The sequence below is a fragment of the Musa acuminata genome, chromosome BXJ2-5, assembly GCF_036884655.1.
Source record: "Musa acuminata AAA Group cultivar baxijiao chromosome BXJ2-5, Cavendish_Baxijiao_AAA, whole genome shotgun sequence".
Classification (NCBI taxonomy): Eukaryota; Viridiplantae; Streptophyta; class Magnoliopsida; order Zingiberales; family Musaceae; genus Musa; species Musa acuminata.
This window is the reverse complement of record NC_088342.1, coordinates 18267812-18290987: the sequence shown is the minus strand read 5'-3', so window position 1 is coordinate 18290987 and position 23176 is coordinate 18267812. Positions and strand designations below refer to the sequence as shown.

The window sequence follows — 23176 nt, the reverse complement described above, 5'->3', positions numbered from 1 at the left end:
ATCGAAAAGAGGGAAACATTCTTGAAAATTATTTTGCTCAATCTTATTGATTTTGATGAATCCATTTGTATCATCTTTGTGAATCTCTTTGATTTTGATAATGATTTTGATGATTTAAATTTGAATAAATTTTTATCGAAATCACGATCTTGATCTCTTGAAATTTATAACATAAAATCCTTTATGAATCAAGATTGTTTTCTATTTAAAGAGGAGAATTTTCTAGATGAATCATGATTTTGATGATTGAATATTTGATGTGCATGAATTGAGATCTTGCTCTCCTACTATTCTTTTTGCTATTCACCAAATGGAAGATTAATTCTAATAAACCATGATATGCTATATAAATTTTATTGTATTCATGAAGTAATATCTCATCACTAATTTTTGTTTATATTCCTTCATGTGATGATATGAATGCATGAAACACTTATGATATGATTTTTTTTTACAATTCCATGTATTTGTGAAATATTTATCTTATCACCCAATTAATTCCTCTTGATACTCCTAATGTGATGAAGTGAAATTATGCATGAAATACAAATGGGGAGAAGTTTTGATCATGCATGGTAGGATATAATTTGACAAATTGATACCATCATGATATGAAACATTTATGATTTGCAATGATGTATGCAATACTTGTGCTTTCTAATTATGATGTGATGTATTACATATGATTAAATCATGATTTAAAATACTATGAGTTGTTGCTAAAATGATGTATTATAAATATTGATTTAATGTTTTGTATCATGAATACTCTAAATGATGAATGTTTGGTATCATGATCAAAATGTTGACAAATAGTTAAAAATTTTAGTATCATGTATGATATCCTCATAATGTTGATCGATTTATTCAATATCGTGTATGAATGAATATAAGGTTTTTGAAAATATACATATTCTAATTTGAAAATATGATGATGCAAAAATAAGATTGATACTTACCTTTGTCATAATTGATGTAAAGGGTCTTCCCTTCTTTTTGACAATGACAAACGGGGAGATAGCTAGCTTGCACAAGTCAAGAAGATGCAAAAACTTGATTGCTAGCTTGCCTATCTTAAGTAACAAAGATTGCTAACTTGCTTACTTCAAGAAGCAAAAGTTGTCTTCTTGAACATCACTATCTTGCCTATCTCAAGATGCAAGACTTGCAACCCGCACATTAGGAAGCAAGAATCGATAGCTGACACACTTCAACAAGAAAGCTATCTTGTATTTGCTTTCAAAATGTTTACTAGCTTGTATATTGCAAAACTTGCTCACTTTTTCAAACACTTTGCTAACTTGCACTTTGTAAAGGAAGCGAAAATAGCACTTCTCAAAAGAGAAGAAAGAACTTACTATCTTAAACATCACAAAAATTTGCTACCTTGCATGATGTAAAATTTGCTAAGATCACTATCTCAAAAGAGTTGCTATCTCAAAAAAGGCAAATGCGCTATCTTGCCTATCTCAAAATACAAAACATGCTAACTTATTACGGAAGCAAAATTGCTAGCTCAAACATTGCAAAAGAAGCAAAAATTTGCTAGCTTGCAACTTGCATATCATGAAAATTGCTAGCTTGTAGTCTAAAGAGAAGCAAAAGAAAAGCAAACATGAAACTTACACATCTTTAATTGCTAGATTGCATGATGATATAATTTGATACTATGTTTTTCATGCAATGTATGGAACTTTTTATCTCTAAACACATAAGAGTAGGAACTTCTCCTTTTTGTTGATGACAAAGGGGGAGAAGTATGATTACATGACATGTTATGCATAAGTTTATGATGACATGTTGCTTGGATTCTTGAATCCAAGAGTTTCTATCAATAAGCCATATTGATAGGGGGAGTTTGTTTAAACTCCGGGAGTTACGGTTAACTCCGTTAGTCATCATCAAAAAGGGGGAGATTATTGAATCTTGGATTTTGATGATGAAACTAATTGATTGTGTTTAGATGTTTAACTGCATTTTGAGTGATGCAGGTCTACTCGATCAGGATTAGACAGTTGACGCAGGAGGAATTGACATTGCGCCAGAGGAGATCACGTCAGGATATTGGACGGCAGAAGGCTTCGGACGTCGGGCATCGGGCCAAGGAGAGTGGAATTGCGCCAAGGATATCGGGATTGCGGAGGTCAACCGCCGATTGGGCAACAAGCCGCAAGAGAGGACGATGCGCTGAAGAATCGGATGAAGCGCCAACCAATGACGTGCCGGGCAACAGAATGTCAATTCGCATTGTAATAATTATCTAGATCAGAGTAGAGTTTTGGCTTGTGTGTACAGGATTAACTACGATAACAATGAAGACATAAAGCGAAACAAAGTGCCAGAGTCAAGCGCGAAGGATTCGTTGCGAGTTCGAGAGTTCGACGGAAGTCCGAAGGTTCGCCACGAATGCTGTCGGAACTAGCCGAGAATGAGTAGGGAGCTTGCCGAAGGGTTTTTCGGAAGTTCGCCGGAAGGTTCGTTGGAAGTTCACGGAGCTCGCCGAGAAGGATCGGAGCTTGCCAAAGAAGCTCGTTGGAACTCGCCAAGATCAAATCGTGAAGTCTAGAAGCTTGTCGGGAGTCCGCAGAATGGTTTCCGAGAGTTCGTCGAAAGACCGCCGGAAGTTAGCCGAAAGCTCGCTAGAAAAAGTCTTGACTTGTGGACTTTGTAATAGCTTAGGAAATATCTTTAAATTCGTAGTTAGTATGTTAATTAGGGTTAGGATTAGGTGTTAATCCTATAATCCAAGTATGGGCCAATTGGGCCCGAGTTCAGACTGGTTTGGGGCAAGTTTGAAGCCCAACCAGTGAGCTGAAATAGTGTAAGCGGTGGCACCGCCAGATTAGGCGGTGGCACCACCTAGAACCCGAGAACTGAGCGGTGGCATCGTTGGACTGAGCGGTGGCACCGCCCAGCACCCGAGAGGTCGGGCGGTGGCACCGCCAGCCTCGGAAACCCAAGAGAATTCAAATTTTGGAGCCCAAATTTGAATCCTCTTGGGGCCTATAAATACCCCTCAATTCTCAGCAGAGAATACAACCTTTGAGAAAGCAATAGATTGAGATAAAAGTCTTAGAGAAGTCTTTAGCAAGTCTTATTTTCAATTGCTTGAGTGTTCACCTCCTCCTTTCTTTTCAAAAATTGTAAGAGTGTGAACCACTTGTAAAAGGTTGTAAGAGGGGTATTTGTCCTTCCCCTTCAAAGAGATTTGCTAGTGGAAGTTGGGAGCCTCATTGAAGAAGGCTTCGCAAGTGGATGTAGGTCATTTGACCGAACCACTTTAAATTGGCGTGTTCATTGAATGTGTGAGTACTTACTTTTCTGCAATCATTATCTACACAACAGCAAGTTTCCGGTTTTTACTTTACTCAAGTTACAATCAAAGCGAAATCTCCTTACATTTTACGGAATCATTTTCGAACTTACAAGTTTTAATCCGCTGCACTAATTCACCCCCCCCCCTCTTAGTGCCGCTCCGATCCTAACAGATTGTTGAATCTCGGCCTTTGATGATAAAATCAATTGATGAAGTTATGATCTAATATGCTATAAGAAATTTAATGTAGGACTAACTTCGATCATGAAAAGTGAAACAATTAAAGTAGTAGAATTAGACGTTAGGTTGGAATCAAAGATCGGGCATTGGGCCGGAAGAATTAGACACTACGGGAGTCAACATGCTAATAGATCGGGCGATACGCTGAAGATTTGGACGATGCGTCAGAAGTTTGTCGGGAGTTCGAATGAACCAATGATATGCCGGAGAACTTAGATTCTTGTCTTGCAATTATTTAGGACTTAATTATTGCAATTAGGTCATAAATTGAGTTAGTTTTGGGTGTAACTCTACTAACTCAATTATGGACCTATTGGGCCTGATCTAGGGTTGAATTGAGCTCATTGGAATGCCCATTCAGTGACCCAGGGTTAGGTTAAGTGGTGGCACCGTTAGACCAAGTGGTGGAACCGCCTATGAGCCAGAAAAGTACGAAATATACTTCTTCAGAAGACTCGATGATAGTACTGTTGATGTCAGGTGGTGGTACCATCCAAACATAGTCTCTCAGACTGCGTTAGATGGTGGTACCATCGGTGTCAAGTGATAGTACCGTCAGTACACAATCTCACATGTGTCAAGTGATTTAGGCGGTAGTACTGTCAATTGTCAAGGATGCAGGCGATAGTACCGCTCAATACTATGGTAGTACCGCTCAGTATTGATGATAATACTGCTAGTACCCCTAAAATCGGGTACGTGATACTTTTTGTCTCCATTTTTGAAGTCATTCGGGGCCTATAAATATCCCACTCTTTCCTGCTTGAGGTAGCAAAAAAAAGAGGATGAAAATTTATGTTTTAGAGCATGAAAACTCTATTAGAAAGTTGAGTTCCTTCTCCTTAAGCTTAGAGATTATTCTAATGGAGGTAAAGGTTCTCTATTAGAAGATTTCCTTGTAAAATAGGGTTATAAAGGTTCTCTCTTGAGCTTATCAAAAGGAGAAATAGTTATAAGAGGACACTTAATCTTCGTCCATTGAAAGAAGATCGATAGTAAAAACTGATGGTCTCGATAGAAGAGGAATTGAGAGTGAACATAGGTCGAAATGATCAAACCACTATAAAATCGATTTATATTTCTATTTACACTTTTTATTTATATTACTTATTGATTTACTTGGTCACTACTTTTACAAAGTTAAACATCTTTGATTTGATCAAACGATATTTTATATGTTGTAAGTTATACATGGTTTTCAAGGAACAGAAGGCTGCTTATCACCTGCAAGAGTTTGCATAACCATGTAGTGTTTTCAGAGGTCGAAAATGGTACATAACTCAAAACACACCCATAGTTGAAAACGTACGAACTAAAAGATCAGCCACGGTCTTAATTTTCACTGGCTTCAACTTTCCTTCGTAATAGAGAATATTATTCAAATCAGTCAAACTTTTAGTGCTCAAATTGAAATTTGATACATAGAACCTAAGTGAGTGAGTGACTAATCGAAACTTGATAAATTATAGTCTAGTCGACCATGAAAATATGGTTAGTTAGTGAGAGACAGATTTGGTTCTATATAATTAATTATAACCCAATCAATTTATTTTTAAAAATGTTTTTCTAATTTAATCATCATAGGGATGTTAAGTACGTCACTTTATAGTGTTATTGAATGTTAGATGTGAAAAGAGCCGGTCATCAAGTAGTGAAATATTAAGGAGTAGTTTTGGGAATGGATTAAAAGGGCATTGCATTCTCAATCGTGGCACATTATTTTAAAAAGAGTTAATGATAGGTACAACCACTTTTATGTATGATCTTCTTGGCTTTTGACTCGAGGCTCATATGCTATACTATAAACAGAGAAAAGGACCGATGAACTCATGGTCACTCAAGTCTTGTAGTGCCCATGACAGGAAATGGGGGTGAGAAACTTGCCATTTCACCTATAGATAAGAACAATCAAATTGGTGAATTGAGGTGCATTTGGCTCATGGACATTTCTGTGTCAAGACACAGATGATCTTATATATATATATATATATCCTTGTATCACAAAGTATATAAGATCATCTGAATCATTTAAGATCATCTGTGTCTTGGAAGGAAACAGAATACAATGATAAGTGATCATATAACTTAAGCTCTTGATCACACTATATATATATATATAGTGTGATCAAGAGCTTAAGTTATATGGTTCAAGTCAATTTAGAGAGATCATTGCACTAAAATAAAAAGAGACTTATGTAAGATTGGAACTCATAAGTTATTCTGATATAAAAAGCTTAGACTACTAGAAAAGTGTTCATATCATAACTAACATAATGTATATTAATTTCTAATATTATAAAGGGTGAATAGCCGGAAACAATTCATTGGTTTTTATATGTTTTGTGGAAGTGTCTTATTTTCACTTTTTCCATAGAGCATCTTTTTTAACTTTCTATTTTTCCTCTCAAAAAAGGTGAGGGGTCTTTTCTGCCTTTTTAACTTGACTTGTTTTTTTCTTAACTTGGTTTGATTCAATTTAGGCTTGGTTTTATATATTCTATATCGGTTTGTATAAATTCGAATCATCTCAAAATATTTAATTAGAGAAGTTAAAAATTATTAAAAAGATAATTTTTAATAATATTTAAATTTTGATATAAAATTATTTAAAATGTTGAATAATTTAAAACATTTTTGTGTATGAAGATAAATTTTGATTTTTATATTTTCTAGAAAATATTCTAATACAATATTATAGTAAAGTATTTTTCTTTAATAAAACTAAAATATTTCTTAATATTGATATATACATAAATATTATTTTAAAATAAAATTTTGGAATGTATATTTTTTAGAATATTTCTTAAAGAATATATTTTCATGGTATTTTAATTTTTTAATCATTATATCTTTATAATTAGTTTGATTATATTTAAGGGTAAATTTGCCCCAAGTTTTTATTTTTTTTCCCATTCTCATTTTTAGTTTATTCTCATAAAACACTTTTTATCTTTTAAAAATATCTTCGGCCTTTGTCCCATCATCGACTGCTATCTCGTTTCCTCATCGATGCTCGTTGTCTTGGCCTTGTCGACCTTATGTACCTTATCGTCTTTGGTCTCCATTTTTATTCTTATTTGCTTCTTGTTGTACTATCTTTGAGGAAGGCATCCCTAACCTCTTTCACACTCTCTTTTTTGTCTTCTAGATTTTAGACCTCTTGATCTAAAGAAGTATATCTTTATTTTTTTTTTCGTTTCTTATCACTCTTAGATTGGTGGGGAAGCAACTCGAGATGTCGAGATGCCTCGTGTGAGGAGAATGAAAGAAAAGTCGTTTATTGTTTCCTTTTGAAAACAAGCAACGAGGGGCAAAGGTGATAGACACCGTAATAGAAGTCATGAATAATTTTATCTTTTTTTAAAAATAAGAAGTACTCTATTAGAATAAAAAGAAAGAATATGATAAAAACTAAAAATTTAGATATTTTTAGAAAATTATCTAGATTAAATTCATTTGACGGAATCTTAATACAATAAATCGGATCAAGCAAAAAGGGAGGGATAACGAAACCGGATCAGTTAAGAATGTGATGGTAACGAGGGGAAAAATAAATGAAAATGATCCGTTCTTTACGAAAAAAAAAAAAAAGTAAAAACCGATAACCTTTTTCGTAATTTCCTCCTGTTACAAACACAAAATTGCATCGCACTATTCAGAGGACGAAATATTTATTATCTGTTACATGGAGGACGATGTCACATTTTATAGCGAAACGATTCCCAATAAACTTTTAATCATCAAACGAGTCACTGCACCGATAACTCGGAGCATCTAATGATGAGCCAAGTTTTGGTCCTATCCCCCACCATAAACCCTTTTCTTTATCCTGTCGCAATCTCTCCGCTTACACGGATACAACACGAAACAAAAAGGATTATCCGTCAATGAACTACCACGTGACGCATCCGCTACTTATACTCGAGAATTTTCTTGGCTTCTAACCGCTTCGGCTGTCCAAGTCTTTGCACCCGATCCTCCTGCGTACTCGATTGGCCGTTCCTCGCTCTCCCAACCGAAACGGGAGTAGACGATATCATAATTCCAATTTCGAGCACGAATATTGATGCATGCACGTCGAGATATGAACCATTGAAGTGGAAATCTGTGGTCATGCTCTTTCGTCTCCAATAAGGTTTCAGCTGACCCAACTCCCAATCCACTTGAAGACCAAAACATGAAAATATTATTGCATCAAGATGATGAGTGCTTCTTAGGACGATGGGCGGTATATTGGTGATTCTCATAGGAAACTTTATGCGGATTAGTATGTTATCAGATCACCCCGTTACCTTTCTTGGTTATTGTCATATGGAGGAACCATTTTTAACTTTATCCTTCTGCAGTAAATGCCCTTTCCATCTGCTCTGTCATGAAACGAAGCGAAGAGGCTTCTCGGGGACCCAGCGTGGACCTAAGGTTGCCCCCAATCATTTTACAGGTACATGTCAGGTTTCGCTACAACTAGGTGGACAAAATTATTTTTTATTCTTAGAGATCCCTCCCTTTCGAACAGACCGAGAGAAGAAAAAAAAATTATATATAACACATGTTTCCATAAACTTTATAGAAGGGAAGAGAACGACTCCCCTGTTATTTCTCACTATTCCTCACCTTCGCCTCCTCTCTCTCTCTCTCTCTCCCCCTTCTTTCTATCGATCGATTTGTTCGTCATATTGCGGAGGTCGTAGCAATCGATACCAACTCCGCGAAGCGGCCGGTACGCCCATTTCCTTCATGACTTTCTTCTCAATCTCGTACTCGATTTCTGTTTGTGCTTTCCTGTTTGTAAGCTTTCTTGAGCGCGCCCACTACTTTTTCCTCGACTGCGTGCTTGCCCTGGTTGTTATTGACGTGACGATGACCACAATTTGATACATCAGCATGGAAATCGTCGTCAACAACTGCAATCTCTTGGGAATGTGCATCGCGCAGTCCGGGGGTTGATGGTTTTGTTCGTAGCTCTGTTGGGACCAGCATGGTTCGTTTGATTGTTACGGGATCTTATTGTTGATTGATAATTGGATGAGCTTGTCGTTGGGCCGAAATTTTTGTGTCTTGTCAGGAAGGGTTTCATGTGTTGGTGTGTTGTTTTCGCGACGCCAAGGGTCGTGGGGATGTGGTTCCTGTTGTCCGGTTAGAGTTGGTTATTCATACGTGATTGTCCACTCCCAAAAATTTTAGTTTGATTGGTCTCTCGTGTTTTCCTGCTTACTTTTACTTGTATAAGGTTTCAGATAATGAAGAATAAGAAAAATGACATTGTTTTAACTACTTACAAGGTCAAATAACTTTGTATTTAGCTCACATTTATGGGTTCTCATTCTTTCTACTTGGAACACATGTCTATCTCCAGGAAACTTTTGCACATAGATTGTATTACTCTTGTACGCATCGGGAAGAGAGGTCTAAATCTAAGGTGATCTAAACAATTTTCCTGAGTTTATGTCAATATTTGGCCTCTTTTTCTTGTAATTTGTGACGGAATGATAGGTTTCTATTTTTTCCTATTCAATGTGTTGACAGATGGGTACTGCTGGAATGAACTATATCGAAGACCATGCTGCTGCTGAGGTGCTTTCTGATCAGTTACATTCACCAGATTCCCCTTGCAGAAATGGTATTTATGATGAACCACTGATACGTCCTCGCCTAGGAGATGAGCACCAAGTGCAGATTCCAGAACTAGCAACACAGTCATGCCTGATTAGTACCAGAAACATGCTTACTGTTGACTATCATGTCGGAGTAGGATCAGCCATTCCAATTATGTGGATGCACCATGTAGGTGATGTTACCGAAGATGAACAGAAAGAATTTTCTTGTTCTGACATTAGTTCCATTAAGGGTGGGTCAGTGGCACATACAAACACTGGAAAAAGCCAAGCTGATCCTGGATATAAGACTATGAGTCAATTTCCAGCAGAAAGTTCAAGCGGCCATTCTACGTATCTTCTAAGTCTTGCATGCACAGATGAATGCACTGACTTAGCAAATTGTTGCGGGTCTGATGGATCTACAACAACGAAAAGCATTCCCTTAGAGAATAAGATACATAGTGGTGCTCCTCTGCTGCAGCATAATGAAGCCAAAGGTTACAATCCATTGCCTGGCATGCCATCTTCCTCTTGGAGTGAGGATGAGTCACAAAGTTTTCTTCTTGGTCTTTATATTTTTGGAAAGAATCTTGTTCAAGTGAAAAATTTTGTTGGGTGTAAGAAGATGGGAGACATACTGTCTTACTATTATGGAAAGTTCTACAGATCTGATGCATATCGTAGATGGTCAGAGTGTAGAAAGGTAAGAAGCAGGAGGTGCATTCTTGGACACCGTATCTTTACTGGATGGAGACAACAGGAAATCTTGTCACGTGTACTACCTAAAATACCAAAAGAAGTCCAAGATTCTTTGTTGGAGGTATACTTTTACTGTTTCTATGTTCATTGCTGACAAATTGATTGTTACTTTTAGATTTTTAATGTGTCAAGGGTTTATAGTTGAGAAAGTGCATTAGCTAAACTGATGTCCATATGTAGCAGCAAAATATTATATATCCTCAGTTCTTATTCCTCACTGCATTATCCAAGGAGGTTTTATAGTGTTAGATGCAAAGAAAGTTCTTGTTGGTATTTGTGTTTCTGGAGTATAAAGAAAATCCTTCCTGAAATTTGTGTGCTAGAGTATAAAGGAAGTTCTATAAATGGCTAAATTCTGTTAACATCAATGTCCTTGTGTAGTTTTGTGCTTATCTGGAAACTTCATGCCCATATCCACTGGGAGACTAGAGAATCAGAAAATGAAAAACACTGAAATTCTGGTACCTCTATTATAACAATTAGATTTTGGAAAGATTGGCTATTACAATATAAGCTATCAAGGAGGTACTTGCTAAAATATATGAACACTACATTATGGATTTTACAACCAAATATGAACCTGTTGGGTTCATGAAAGTTAGTTAAGCTACTATTGGCATAGATTAATTTTCCTAATTCCATCTACTTCACTGATCCATATTTCTCAGTCATGATTTTGCTCTTGGGTGATGATTATTTTAAGCATGACTGATTGTGCAGAATCTTAACAAAAGGTACTAATATTAAAACAGGATAAAAACATATTAAATTATTAGTGAGACAACAGCTTATGCAAAACATAAGGAGAAATAGATAGTTACATAATAAACTCTGGCACATTAAGAATGTAGGCATAAAAGGAACTTTTTTAGTTCTGTTAAGAATTAGCACTTTTCCCAATCAAGTGGAAGCAAATTTTAACCATTGGATCCACATGTTGGTGCCTTGATAATGTTGATGGTGGTGAGTCAGGATTGGAAGCGATTGAGCTAAATTTGAGTTTTGAGATTGGATTGTTTCTTATTTTAGAATTGAGATTTCATTAGATTATGTTAGTTTGATTTTCAATTTTTGTTTAGGAGTCTATTCCTATTTTGATTGACTAACCTGGTAAATAAGTCTAAACTCTTAATTTCTTTTTGTAGAAGAAAGCTATAAACTATAACTTTTAAACCTAAGTTGTTTATTTCTGACAAAGCTGTGAACTGGCACTTGGAATAGCTAGAAAACGTTTCATTTCTATTCTTGCCAAACAGGCCTTTTCCCATAAAAGATGATCCTCTGTTGTTTCTAGCTTCTCTTTCCACCTCATATCCACAATTCCTTGATTTGAGAACTTTGTCCCGCCCACCAACTCTCTCCAGTTATCTAATATTTTCCTCTTATCTCCACCATACAAGTCAGAAAGCAAGCCAGAATCGAAGTGAAGTGAACTGATACAAGTTATTGAATAATTCTTGTTGGTGAAGTGAACTGATACAATTTAAGATTTATCAGGCTTGGGATATCAAGGTAGTTTTAGAAGTTTTTGCTTCTTTTGGTCATGAATCAGCACACAGACAGCTCGTAAGTATATATTGATCCCAGTGAAAATCAGCACATGGATCATCCAATTTCATGCGGTCCATGTGTGATACTACGCTTATCGCATGGTGAGCCTTGTGAACTAGAAGGGAAACTCACTTTCTTTTTTATAATATTTTTTTTAAACCCACTTGCTGTTTACATTGATAGCGGGCATATCATCATGTTGCATGTTGCATTGTCATATACTTATATAATATTGCCTAAGCCAGGTGGCATCCTTGCCTTGTATAGGATCAACCTCCCCATAATCTTCTTATGGTCATGTAGGACCTACACCACTAAAAAAATAAGTTAGTGACAAGCGAATGTACTAGTGATTCACCATTGCTTTGTCAAAGCATGTCACACAAGCATAACTAGACCTAACACTTTATTAATAATAGAAAGTGTATGCCTTCGCTCACTTAGAATGGACATGTGATAAAGGTTCCAAGCCTAGTCGGTTACGTGCAAGGTTCCCATGGACAAGTGCCCACACGACACCCTGCTGCAAGGCATGCTACTATCCAATTGTTGACACTGCCTTAGAGCCCCATCCAACCCCATGCCACATGGAAATTCCTGAAGCTCTCTACAAAGTTGAGATGGCTGAAGTTTCACTCACCATCTTTGTGCGTAAAAATACTAGCTTGGAGGCTTTTCGTTTTTGGATAGTTTTACTCTTGCATGACAATTGCTAGTAAGCTTTGCTTATAAGCCAAAACAGCTACACAGTTTAATCAAAATGGGGTTGGAAAGGCTACTCTCATTAAAAGCTACCTATGCTAGGAGCGAAAAAGGGACTGGTAAGCGTACTCCTATTACATGCTGCCTAAGCCAGGAACAAACCAAAAAGGTGGGCGATTGCACCAATAAGTTTTTGCACCTTGTGGACAATTTGTGACACTTTTGTACTTGTTTCTTTGACATCCTTATTGAAGTCTTTGGGAATTCTGTATCTTTTCATATGCTGCATCTTCAATCCTCTATCTGCTGCAACACACCCTCTGACTCCTAATTGGTCTCTCAACACTATTGTAAGTAGTCAAACTTTGATCCTTTAATGATTCTTTAACTTATCGATGACTCTGGTGGTGTGCGGTTGTTCATGTTGTGCTGAAATTTGTGGATCCTTTAGTGAAGGAAAATGGCCTTCATGATTGCATGCTAGTCCCTTGTACGTCTTGCATGGATTGAACAAGGTGAATGCTTATTGGAGTTTTATTAGCATGGCTTCATGTTTTGGGGCCTTCTCTACAAAATTTGCTCAATGATTTCTCCTTCACTTATTCATCATGTCTAAGTAGGTGTGTATCACCTTCACTTTTTTGTCACTGTATTGCGAGATGAAGCAAACAAGTAGCTTTGGTAGAATTGATCACCAACTGATGAGCATTTGATGACCACTTTCTTTTAACTACAAACGGACTTTCATCTATTGTAGAGCTTCTTTGCGAATAACTAAGAGACATGGGTTTCTTAACTTCGCCCTATCTCATGGTTTGAGGAGATCAGAGTTGCATTACTTGACCCCGACCCTTGATGCGCAGTCCATGGCTTAAACTAGGTTAGTTGACTTTGCAAACTCTTTGCGTTGCACTCTTAGAGTGCAAGAAGTGTTGTTGTTGAAAGAGCAAAATTTTGTCCTCACTCAAAAGAGTTTCTGATTGATTTTGTCATTCCTTTGGGGTTGTACCCCTTTCATGAGTTCACTGCCTACTCCTTTAAGAAGATCAGGAAACGACGTTGCATATTGCTTGTTCCCTGGTTGACCACCCTCACATTGATTGAATTCCATTACTTTTGACTATCTCGATTAAAACCCCTTCTACATATGCCTCATGACGTCCTTTGTTGTCCACATTCTATAGCATTGGCCCTAATTTTTGACCAGTGCACTCTCTCCCTTGAGAGCAAGGATAGGTGACTTTCCATAAGTCTTGCTTGGTAGTATCGTGGACCTACGTCAGGCTCACGACCCTCCTATGTATCGCTATGGATCCCATCACTTTGTTTTGCCATCGAGAGATAACACTTTTATGTTCTCAAAGTAATTCCCTTCTAATTGATAGAATAGAACAACAAATTGTACTCCCACACATAGCCTTTGCCATCACTTGCTCCGCTATGTTATCACTTGCTCAACCTTTTCCTCTAATAGAGCTAGGGCTCCCAAAAACAAATGTGAGCTCTAGAATAGTCCATTCAATAGCTTCAAACATACCTCTATATTATCAAGTCCCTCTTGGAACTTTTGGCATATACTTAGAAGATTTATGTAATCAAATCAAATATTTAAGTTAGGAATTGATTTTATTTCCTTACTTGTTATTATAATTTAATGAAATCTTAATCTACTTCCTTGTTTGTTGATATGAATTAAGGAAATAACTATTAAGTATTCCAAATATGATGATATTATATTTGTTAGTATATTAAATAGAAATAATTTATATTAAATAAATATGAAAATTAAAATGAATTTCCCTTAATAGAGGCTCACCTCCTCCTATTTAAAAAGAGAGGGATTTCTCTCCTTCGTTCCTCACCTAGTCGAGCCTGGCAGCGGGAGGAACGAGGAGTTACACCCTGTTGACAAGAGAACGAGGAGTTACACCCTATTGACAAGAGGTAGGTTTCCCTACCTTTCTTAAATTTAAAAGTTTTAGCTTTTATTTTGATTCTTTAAATGTTGAAAGTTTTATAGTTTGAAAAATATGTATCAATTCTTTAAATGAGAAATTTTTTGTATTAAAGTAATCAGTTAAAATTTTCATAATATTCTTTGACCCATGATTAAGGTTTTTATTGTAGAATTAAATATGTTAAAAATATATATGTTTTATATGATATATTTTCTGTATTACAGTTTATCTTTAATCTTATCTGGATTAAAATCTTGTTAGACTATAATATGTTATCTAAAATCCTTTTTTATATTCTTTGATCTGAAATTTAAAATATATTATTCTGAATGATTTAAAATATGACTAGAATATGTTGAAATTTTATGTGTTGAAAACATGATTTTTATTTGAATTTAGAAGCCTATTTCCTTGTATTAAAACTTATCTCCTAGTCACTCTTTTAATGTCTTATGATTTCTAGTCAAATTGAGAATGTTATTTCCTTGTATTAAAGCTTTTCTCCTCATCTATCTTTTAATGCATTATTATGTTTTTATTTATATTGTTAATGGGTATATGCTATGATATGAAATTGAATATTAATTGGAATGAAATTGCTTACAAGCTAGGCCCAACCCACAGGTCAGGCCTTGGCCCGTAGGCTACTCTAGCCCAACCATTATGGGTGGTCACATGCGACGCACATGGCTAGTCCATGGGCCAGGGCTGGGTCAGTTTTGTGTAATGCATGTTCAATCATGTATAATGCACATGATCAGTAGATGGACTGGCTCAATCTATCCCAATATTATTGTTGAACTTGAGCCCAAATATTGATTGAACTAAACTAGACTTGATTAGTCTAGATTAATTCAGGGTGATTCCGAATTGATTGACTCATTCAAGTTAGTTTAACCTAAATTGAACTTAATCTAGTCTAAATTATACTAGTCTAGGATGGTTCCAGACCAGTTAAATAAGGATTAGAGATCAGTTCAGTTAGGCTCTAGTAAATCGAGTTCAATTGAATCGATTAAACTGGAGTTCAAGTCAATTGATGGCTAATTTATATTATTTGATATTGATGATATTTGAAAGAGATGTTTTAAATATGTTATTTCATCCCGAAATGGACATGACCAGTGTGAGATTATATTATTTTCCTGCTGAGAGCAGGTAGTGCGATTCCCTTCGGGGATTAGCGGGCCGTCAGACGTGGCGGCTGGACGGTTCCTCCATCCGCTGTTGGGAGGAACGTGTCCCCACTTTGGCGGGTGTGGGACACCACTCCATCCGCTGTTGGGAGTGTGATATGAGTTTGCCTCCATCCGCTGTTGGGAGAACATAAAATCATCCCGTAGGATAAAGTCTCTCCATCCGCTGTTAGGGGAGTGCTCCTTCGGGTACTTGATATACGCCAATGGGATGATTGATTGAAATTTGATCATGTATACATTTTGAGTTGACGTTTGGGGTTCCTACTCAGCGTTGCTGAATTTTCTTTGTTTTGATTTTCAGAGCAACCTCCCTCTAATACTAAATCGGATTCCAGTGGAGAGCGGACCTTCCTCTACCGCTAGGTAGAGCCACTTGGATGATTCTTGAAGTTAACATCACTATGCTTATTTTTTTATTTATGATTCGATGAATAAATGGATTGTAATAAATGAATTGTAATAAACATTTATGAATGATGAATAAAGTGATATTTATCTATTTGGCCTAAATATGTGGGCAGATATAAAAAAAAAAAAAAAAAAATCCAGGATGTGACATCTTTTATGGTATCAGAGCATGGTCTAGGGCCTGTAGGTGTATTAGGTCCCTTGATTGACTGTAATCGATGATTGTTTTTAACCTATTATAGGAGTAATGGAGCCAATTCCAGAGATTAGTGGTCCTGTCACTCTGGGTGCTCATGGTCGCAATGCTATTGGTCTACGCACTCGGAGAGGTGTTCAAACAAATAATAACTTAGAAGCTCCACACATCGTAGAGCAAACCCAGTCCTCCCGTACACCTGTCACTAATTATGGGCTAGCTTCTCCGACTTCGCAGAATGCCTCTCATGCCCCAACACCCATCAATGCTCAAGATGACGTACACGGAGTCCTCAATGCTATTAGAGGATACTTTGAGCGTCAGGAGGAACGAGATGAAATTCCACGGGATAGGAATAATACTTTAGATCACTTTAAGAGATTGGGACCACCAATTTTTGAGGGCAAGCCAGATCCAATCTTTGCTGAACGTTGGATTCGTCAAGTGGAAAAGACATTCGAAGCTATCGAATGTAGGGAAAATCAAAAAGTGCCTTTCGCTTCTTTCATTTTGGAAGGGAAGGCAGACACTTGGTGGACCTCAAAAAGGAGGATGTTAGAGGCAGGAGGTAATGTGGTAACTTGGGAGCAGTTTAAAGATGCATTTTATATTCGCTTTGAGAAACAACAAGAGTTCCTTAGCACCAAGGAAATAGAACTGTAATGGAATATGATCATCATTTTACTGAGTTGGCTCAATTCTCTCCACATATTGCTTTTAATGAAAGTCAAAGAGCTCGTCATTTTAAGAGGGGACTTCGATCATCAATTAGAAAGTCTGTTGCAGTACTGATTTTACCAACATATACTGAAGTGTTAAATCGAGCTTTGGTGGTAGAGAAATTGGATAATGAATTACAACAAGCAAAGGATCGAAAGCGACCTTTTAGTGCTACACCATTTACGTACGGGGGATCACATTCCGGACCCTCAAAGAAAGGAAAAGATAAACAGTTTGGGCATCAACAAGTAGGAGCTCCTAGCAATCAAGTTGTTATAAGATGTTATTTCTGTGGGAAGACAGATCATGTTTCCACCTCATGCCCCATGGGACAACGCGTATGTTTTTATTGTCAACAACCAGGGCACATGTCAAAGGATTGCCTACGGAAGCAACATCAACGCCGAGCTCCACCCTAAACAACTGGACAACAACAACTACGACCTAGAGAGGAAGGACAGGCAAGAGTCTACGCACTGACTCATCAAGATGCTGAAGCCTCGGGATCTATTATTAAATGTATCATCACACTCTGTGGTATGCCAGCATCTGTGCTTATTGATTCTGGTTCTACACATTCTTTTATATCACCCTATTTTGCTATGAAATTGCATAAGAATCGTGAGACAATGAATAATGCATTAATGGTAGTAACACCAGTTGGAAACTCTTTGATAGTTGATCAGATATATAGAAACTCTGTTATTACTATTGAAAGTCACGATTTGCTAGTAGATCTTATTCTACTAGAATTTCAAGATTTCGACGCTATCTTGGGTATAGACTGGCTTTCAGCATACCATGCAAGTGTCGATTGTTTTCGAAAGACTGTTACTTTCTCACCTCTAGATCAACCACCTTTCAAGTTCATTGGGATTCAAGAAAAGTTTCCTTCTATTATTTCAGCCTTGAGTGCTACCCAACTATTACTGAAGGGATGTCAGAGATACTTGGCCTTCATTTCTGGAGAAGAATCTAAGAAGCCAGTATTAAAGGACATCCCCATTGTGCGAGATTTTCCAGATGTTTTTACTGAAGATCTACTTGCACTGCCACCAAATAGACATATTGAATTTACAATTGAACTTCTACCTAGTACTGCACCTATTTCTAAACCTCCATATAGAATGGCACCAATTGAGTTGGAGGAGTTAAAGAAACAGATCCAAGAGCTTTTGAACAAGGGTTTTATTCGACCCAGTGTATCACCTTGGGGTGCCCCTGTCCTATTTGTGAAGAAGAAAGATGGATTTATGCGACTATGCATCGATTATAGACAACTCAACCAAGTGACCATAAAGAATAAATATCCTCTTCCCCGAATAGATGACCTGTTTGATCAACTTCAAGGTACTTAGGTATACTCAAAGATTGATTTGAGATCCGGGTATCATCAATTGAAGAGAAGGGAAGGAGACATACAGAAAACTGCCTTTAGAACAAGATATGGTCATTATGAATTCTTAGTAATGCCTTTTGGACTCACAAATGCACCAGTTGCCTTCATGGACCTCATGAATAGGGTGTTCCACCCTTATCTTGATAAATTTGTAATTGTGTTCATTGATGATATCCTAATCTACTCCAAAAGCATAGCAGAGCATGAACACCATCTTAAGATAGTTCTGGAAGTCCTAAGGCAAGAGAAACTATATGCCAAGTTAAGCAAGTGCAACTTTTGGCTAAATGAAATTATGTTTCTCGGTCATGTAATTTCGAGCGTTGGTATATCTGTTGACCCTCATAAGATTGAAGTTGTGATAAAATGGAAGAAGCCTTCTAATGTTTTAGAGATTAGAAGCTTCTTGGGTTTGGCTGGATACTATAGAAGATTCGTAGAAGGCTTTTCAAAAATAGCAGCACCATTGACCAAGTTGACACAAAAGAACATAAAATTCATGTGGGATGATAAATGTCAACAAAGTTTTCAAGAATTGAAGAAGAAATTAACCAGTGCTCCTATCTTGGTGGTTCCTTCAGGGGGAGAAGGTTTTGTAGTGTATAGTGATGCCTCACTACAAGGGCTTGGTTGCGTTCTAATGCAAAATGAGAGGGTAGTTGCTTATGCATCGAGGCAATTAAAGCCTCATGAAAAGAACTATCCTACTCATGACTTAGAGCTAGTAGCTATCATTTTTGCACTGAAAATTTGGAGGCATTATCTCTATGGACAGACTTTCGAAATCTTCACAGATCATAAAAGTCTCAAATATATTTTCACACAGAAAGATTTAAATATGAGACAAAGAAGGTGGTTGGACTTTCTAAAGGACTATGATTTTAATATCAACTACCATCCTGGGAAAGCTAATGTAGTTGTTGATGCCTTAAGCAGAAATACCTACAGTCTTGTAGCCTATATGAATATTCAAAGGAATTCTATGATGACGGAGTTAGCAAACCTAAAACTTAAACTTTTATCGGAGACAAATAAAAGTTTTCTTGTGTGTTTGATGACACAATCATTTTTGGTGGAAAAGGTTAAAGAAGGTCAAAAGGAAGATACATATCTTCAAATGATAGTTAAGGAAATAGCTCAAGGATCTAGACCTGAATTCCTCCAAGCCGAAGATGGTTCTATTACATTCCACAATCGACTTTGTGTTCCCGAAAGCCATCCAGTAAAGATACAATTATTAGAGGAGGCACATAGATCAAAATTTAATATCCATCCCGGGACTACTAAGTTGTATCGAGATTTACGCCAAAACTATTGGTGGCGTGGTATGAAGAGAGATGTAGCAGAGTTTGTTTCTAAATGTCTGATATATCAACAGGTGAAGATAGAACATCGAGTACCTGCAGGAAAGTTGCAAAGGATTTTGATTCCTGAATGGAAGTGGGAGCAAGTCACTATGGATTTTGTGACAGGATTACCCAAGACTGTGAAAGGATATAACGGAATTTGGGTAATAGTAGACAGACTTACTAAATCTGCTCACTTCCTTCCTATTAACAAGAAGTATTCATTGGATAAACTAGCAAGCTTATATATTAAGAAAATTATTCGATATCATGAGGTGCCAGTTAGCATTATCTCAGATAGAGATCCAAGATTCACCTCTAAATTTTGGGGAAGTTTACAAAAATCTTTGGACACGCAGTTAAAGTTTAGTACAGCCTTTCACCCCCAAACTGATGGTCAATCTGAAAGGACAATACAAACTCTTGAAGATCTCTTAAGAGCATGTGCTTTGGACTTTGGTGGGAGTTGGGATATGCACTTACATCCAATTGAGTTTTCTTATAATAATAGTTACCACTCTAGCATACAGATGACTCCATTTGAAGCTCTTTATGGAAGAAAGTGCAGATCACCTGTATATTGGGATGAGGTGGGAGAACGGAAGCTTTTGGGGCCTCAATTAATTCAAAAAGATGCTGATAATATTCGAATTATACGCCAAAGATTATTAACAGCTCAAAGTCGTCAGAAAAGTTATGCAGATCGAAGGCGAAGAGATCTAGAGTTCGAAGTTGGTGAGCACGTCTTCTTAAAGGTGTCGCCAACCAAGGGAGTTATGAGGTTTGGTCAAAGGGGAAAGTTAGCCCCAAGATTTATTGGCCCATTTGAGATCTTACAAAAGGTTGGGCCTGTAGCATACAGATTGGCATTGCCCCCGGCTTTGGCTAGCATCCATGATGTATTCCACGTGTCAATGCTTCGAAGATATATCAGGGATCCATCACATGTCATATCTTACCAACCTCTACAACTACGAGATGATGCCACTTTTAGAGAACAACCAGCCCAGATCTTGGAAAGGAAAGAACATGTTCTAAGGAACAAAATTATACCTTTGGTAAAGATTTGTTGGCAACACCATTCAGACCAAGAGGCAACGTGGGAAAGAGAAGAAGATATGCGAGAGCAGTATTCTCATCAATTCTATTAAGGTAAGCTAAATTTGGGGACCAAATTTCCTATAGGAGGGGAGAAATGTAATCAAATCAAATATTTAAGTTAGGAATTGATTTTATTTCCTTGCTTGTTATTATAATTTAAGGAAATCTTAATCTACTTCCTTGTTTGTTGATATGAATTAAGGAAATAACTATTAAGTATTCCAAATATGATGATATCATATTTGTTAGTATATTAAATGGAAATAATTTATATTAAATAAATACGAAAATTAAAATGAATTTCTATTAATAGAGGCTCACCTCCTCCTATTTAAAAAGAGAGGGATTTCTCTCCTTCGTTCCTCACCTAGTCGAGCTTGGCAGCGGGAGGAACGAGGAGTTACACCCTGTTGACAAGAGAACGAGGAGTTACACCCTATTGACAAGAGGTAGGTTTCCCTACCTTTCTTAAATTTAAAAGTTTTAGCTTTTATTTTGATTCTTTAAATGTTGAAAGTTTTATAGTTTGAAAAATGTGTATCAATTCTTTAAATATGAAATTTTTTGTATTAAAGTAATCAGTTAAAATTTTCATAATATTCTTTGATCCATGATTAAGGTTTTTATTGTAGAATTAAATATATTAAAAATGTATATGTTTTATATGATATATTTTCTGTATTACAGTTTATCTTTAATCTTATCTGGATTAAAATCTTGTTAGACTATAATATGTTATCTAAAATCCTTTTTTATATTCTTTGATCTGAAATTTAAAATATATTATTCTGAATGATTTAAAATATGACTAGAATATGTTGAAATTTTATGTGTTGAAAACATGATTTTTATTTGAATTTAGAAGCCTATTTCTTTGTATTAAAACTTATCTCCTAGTCACTCTTTTAATGTCTTATGATTTCTAGTCAAATTAAGAATGTTATTTCCTTGTATTAAAGCTTTTCTCCTCATCTATCTTTTAATGCATTATTATGTTTTTATTTATATTGTTAATGGGTATATGTTATGATATGAAATTGAATATTAATTGGAATGAAATTGCTTACAGGCCAGGCCCAATCCACAGGTCAGGCCTTGGCCCGTGGGCTACCCTAGCCCAACCATTATGGGTGGTCACATGCGACGCACATGGCTAGTCCATGGGCCAGGGCTGGGCCAGTTTTGTGTAATGCATGTTCAATCATGTATAATGCATATGACCAGTAGATGGACTGGCTCAATCTAGCCCAATATTATTGTTGAACTTGAGCCCAAATATTGATTGAACTAAACTAGACTTGATTAGTCTAGATCAATTCAGGGTGATTCCGAATTGATTGACTCATTCAAGTTAGTTTAACTTAAATTGAACTTAATCTAGTCTAAATTATACTAGTCTAGGGTGGTTCCAGACCAGTTAAATAAGGATTAGAGATCAGTTCAGTTAGGCTCTAGTAAATCGAGTTCAATTGAATCGATTAAACTGGAGTTCAAGTCAATTGAGGGCTAATTTATATTATTTGATATTGATGATATTTGAAAGAGATGTTTTAAATATGTTATTTCATCCCGAAATGGACATGACCAGTGTCAGATTATATTATTTTCCTGCCGAGAGCAAGTAGAGCGTTTCCCTTCGGGGATTAGCGGGCCGTCAGACGTGGCGGCTGGACGGTTCCTCCATCCGCTGTTGGGAGGAACGTGTCCCCACTTTGGCGGGTGTGGGACACCACTCCATCCGCTGTTGGGAGTGTGATATGAGTTTGCCTCCATCCGCTGTTGGGAGAACACAAACTCATCCCGTAGGATAAAGCCTCTCCATCCGCTGTTGGGGGAGTGCTCCTTCGGGTACTTGATATACGCCAATGGGATGATTGATTGAAATTTGATCATGTATACATTTTGAGTTGACTTTTGGGGTTCCTACTCAGCGTTGCTGAATTTTTTTTGTTTTGATTTTCAGAGTAACCTCCCTCTAATACTAAATCGGATTCCAATGGAGAGCGGACCTTCCTCTACCGCTAGGTAGAGCCACTTGGATGATTCTTGAAGTTAACATCACTATGCTTATTTTTCTATTTATGATTCGATGAATAAATGGATTGTAATAAATGAATTGTAATAAACGTTTATGAATGATGAATAAAGTGATGTTTATCTATTTGGCCTAAATATGTGGGTAGATATATAAAAAAAAAAAAAATCCAGGATGTGACAATTTACCTCTATGGTACCCTACCCTCAATGTTCACGACCTTCATCCAATGCAAATTCTTTGCATGCATGGAAGACCCGGTGGTACCATGGACTCACTCTGAGTCATAGTCTTTCTTGCTGTCATGGTGCCCACCAATAGCTCCCAGAAGCCCCCAACCATCCCTTTGTTTAAGTAAATCCCTCACGGGATTTTTGGTATGCATTGCCTCCAAGTGACGTGTGGATTTTTGGTGTGAAGTTTAGGGGTTTTGTCACTTACACTTTTTGTTCGCTTCCTTAGCAATCAACACTCATTCATTAATCTATCGTTATAGCATCTTGACCGTCTACGATCGAAGTTCAACTTTGGGTTAGTCCATCATCCATCAGCTCTTGAAGCTCCTCTAAACTTTGATGGATCAGTGTGCACTTGTCTCGATCCTAGGCCTTTGGCCTAGCACAATCTTTGTTGTGCACCATTTCCATGT

General features: G+C 36.9%; 1 protein-coding gene across 1 annotated transcript in view; it reads left to right on the top strand.

The window, feature by feature from the left end:
- Positions 1-8139: 8139 nt before the first annotated feature.
- Positions 8140-23176, top strand: part of LOC103985245 (uncharacterized) — a 35082-nt gene continuing 20045 nt past the window's right edge. Inside the window, exons 1-3 of the mRNA XM_009402890.3 lie at positions 8140-8276; positions 8913-8975; positions 9083-9973. Of these exons, the coding sequence (XP_009401165.2) occupies positions 9083-9973 (891 nt within the window). The 5' untranslated portion in view covers positions 8140-8276; positions 8913-8975. The remainder of the gene's footprint in view (positions 8277-8912; positions 8976-9082; positions 9974-23176) is intronic.